Source organism: Pterocles gutturalis, unplaced genomic scaffold, assembly GCF_000699245.1.
Source record: "Pterocles gutturalis isolate BGI_N339 unplaced genomic scaffold, ASM69924v1 scaffold31010, whole genome shotgun sequence".
In the NCBI taxonomy this organism is placed as follows: Eukaryota; Metazoa; Chordata; class Aves; order Pterocliformes; family Pteroclidae; genus Pterocles; species Pterocles gutturalis.
The window spans coordinates 1-3,312 of record NW_010146814.1 but is presented as its reverse complement, the minus strand read 5'-3'; the positions used below and the strand labels follow the sequence as shown (position 1 = coordinate 3,312).

Sequence of the window (3,312 nt, the reverse complement as noted above, 5' to 3'; positions counted from 1 at the left end):
CGCGCCCACCCTCTCCTGGGTTCTAGCCAACAAAACGCACGTCTCCAGCTCCTCAGCGGGAAACGACAAAGTGCACGTGGACCCGGATGGCACGCTGGTGATCCAGGAGGTCACTGTGTACGACAGGGGCCTCTACACGTGCCTGGCCACCGCGCCCACCCTCTCCTGGGTTCTAGCCAACAAAACGCACGTCTCCAGCTCCTCAGCGGGAAACGACAAAGTGCACGTGGACCCGGATGGCACGCTGGTGATCCAGGAGGTCACTGTGTACGACAGGGGCCTCTACACGTGCCTGGCCACAAACCCCGCGGGCTCCGACACGCTGGGGGTGAAGCTGCAGGGGATCCCGGCGCCTCCCCCCCACCCGGCGGGGATAGAGAGAACGCGTTGAGGGAGCGATAGGGGAGCACCTCCAGCTGCCCTGCTCCGCGGAGGGGAACCCTCAGCCCACCGTGCACTGGGTCCTCCCCGACGGGACGGTGGCGAAGCCGCGGCAGGCTGTGAGCACGAGGCTGTTCCTGTTCCCCAACGGCACCCTGCAGCTCCGCGGCCTGGCCCCGACCAACAGCGGCACCTACGAGTGCATCGCCACCAGCTCCACGGGCTCGGAGCGCAGGGTGGTGACCCTCACCGTGGAGCAGAGAGACACGCTCCCCAGGATAGCCACCGCCTCTCCGGAGGTGACGCGGCTGAATTTTGGGGAGAGGCTGGTTCTGCACTGCGCAGCCACCGGGGAGCCAGCACCCAGCATCCTCTGGCGGCTGCCGTCCAAGGCCGTGGTGGACCGGTGGCACAGGTAGGAGCCTGGTTTTCTTTCTCTTTGAAACGTCCAATGCTGTCGTCTCTGGTGCTCGTGTAAGAGGCTGTCACGCATCGTGAGCCAGCTCCACTTCTGACCGTTCAACAGCGGTGAAACGTGGTGGTGTGTTACCGTGTGCCAACAGACCACCGCCAGCGCCCGACGGGGCGAGCTCTGGCCACGCTGGACACACCTCTGACCTGGAGTAGGGAAACTGGCGCTCATCATACACGGGCTGAGCTGGGGGCACTTCGTTCTGTGTGATTAGGATGAATCCTTAATTTGTGCTAGAATGGTTTGCAGTTTAATAAAAACTGATGTCAATAAACGGATCCAAATATTTCTAGGCAGTGGTAAGACTTTTCCTTACCACCACTTCTAAAAAATTAACATAACTCAGTTTAATTGATGACAGCCACACAGACAACGTTTAGTGCCCTTCCACCGTAAATGTGATACACATTAATGATTTCTTCATGGGTGAAACAAACTAATTTAACCCTACGAAAACCACAGACCGTGGCTAGCACTAGCCCTTCCAGCTTAACACCCAGATGGTTCAAAGCACTGGTGGTGGCAACGTGCGCGTATTTCAGTCTGTGACAATCAAACATTTAGGTGTGTGGGAGGGACAGGTGTAATACTGGGTTACAGCAGTGCCAGGCGAGTGCCTCTATGCCTTTGCAGCAGCAGAGGCTGCGGGCTGGACGCTGCAGAGAGGAAGAGCTGTTTACAGGAGATCTGCAGAGCAGGACTCAGGAGGAAGAGGCTTCCCTAGCCTCTGCCAAGTCTACCTTCGAGGGTCGCCCCCACACCCCCTTCCCCAGGAACCCTTCACCTTCACTTTGGGAGGGACGGACCCAGGTCGGGCCGTTCCCGGCAGGCTCCGGAGAACTTGCAGCGGGGCTGAGGAGGGAGATGGAGGTCAGGTCGGTGCCCCACTGCAGGACACAGCCAGGGAGCAATCGCTCGGCGCCAGCTCTTGTCCTGCACAACACGCAGCAGCGCCGATGGCTGGGGAGGTGCCGCGGGCGGTCTGCACGGGGAAGCACAGGGAGAGGAGCAGAGGCTGGCGGGATGCGGGGTGCGGGGTTCAGGAGGCTCGGCTGTTCACAGAACAGTCTCCAGCAAGGCAGAGGCGGCGTTGGTTCCATAATTCTTTTCCTCTTTCTCCCCCACAACAGGATGGGAAGTCGAATCCATGTCCACCCCAACGGCTCCTTGGTTATCGAGGCAGTGACGGAAAAGGACGCTGGTGACTATTTGTGTGTCGCAAGAAACAAACTTGGAGATGACCTGGTACTGATGAAAGTCAGTGTCACGATGAGACCAGCCAAGATCGACGAGAAACAGTATTTCAAGAAGCTGGTGCTCTACGGAAAGGATTTCAAAGTGGACTGCAAGGCCTCCGGGTCCCCCGCACCGGAGATTTCCTGGAGTTTGCCGGATGGGACGGTGATCAATAATGCGATGCTGGCAGACGACAGTGGACACCGGTCTCGCAGATACGTCCTCTTTGACAATGGAACTCTGTACCTCAACCAGGTTGGAGTAACCGAAGGAGGAGATTACACCTGCTACGCTCAGAACACACTGGGAAGGGACGAAATGAAGGTACGCCTGACGGTTGTCGTGGCAGCCCCCCAGATAAAGCACAATTACAAGACGTACGTTAAAGTGAGAGCTGGAGACATGGCATTGCTGGACTGTGAAGCTGTTGGAGAACCCAAGCCCAAAATATTCTGGTTGCTGCCTTCCAGTGACATGATCTCCTCGTCAACGGACAGACACCTCCTGCACGTCAACGGCTCGCTGTCCATTAGCCGCGTCAGGCTGCTGGACGCCGGGGAGTACATGTGTGTCGCTCGGAACCCCGGAGGGGACGATACAAAACTGTACAAACTGGACGTTGCTGCTAAACCACCCATCATCAATGGCTTATACGTGAACAAAACCATAATGAAAGTGACGGCTGTGAGGCACTCAAAGAAACAGATTGACTGCAGGGCCGAAGGGACGCCTCCCCCTCAGGTTATGTGGATCATGCCTGATAACATCTTCCTGACAGCTCCCTATTACGGGAGCAGGATCGTAGTGCACAAAAACGGGACGCTGGAGATTCGGAACATACGGCCTTCGGACACAGCGGATTTTATCTGCGTGGCCCGTAATGACGGGGGAGAGAGTATGCTGGTGGTGCAGCTGGAGGTGTTAGAAATGCTCAGGCGACCGATGTTTAAAAACCCATTCAATGAAAAAATAATAGCCAAACCGGGAAGAACTACCACCTTGAATTGTTCTGTGGATGGAAACCCTCCACCCAACATCAGCTGGATGTTGCCCAACGGCACGTGGTTCTCCAGCGGCATCAGGACTTCCCAGTTCCTCACAGGGAGTGGTGGCGGCACCCTCACCATCCACAACCCTGACACGGACACAGCGGGGAAGTACCGCTGCGCGGCCAGGAATCAGGTTGGCTACATCGAGAAGCTGATCATCCTGGAGCTGGGCCA

At 57.2% G+C, this 3,312-nt stretch overlaps 1 protein-coding gene across 1 annotated transcript; it reads left to right on the top strand.

Moving 5' to 3' along the window:
• Positions 1-1,984: 1,984 nt before the first annotated feature.
• IGSF10 (immunoglobulin superfamily, member 10) lies at positions 1,985-3,307 on the top strand (the record flags this gene model as incomplete). Its single annotated transcript, XM_010085878.1, has 1 exon — positions 1,985-3,307. A coding segment is annotated over exon 1 (1,323 nt), but the record flags the coding sequence as incomplete, so codon positions are not given.
• Between the last annotated feature and the right edge of the window lie 5 nt (positions 3,308-3,312).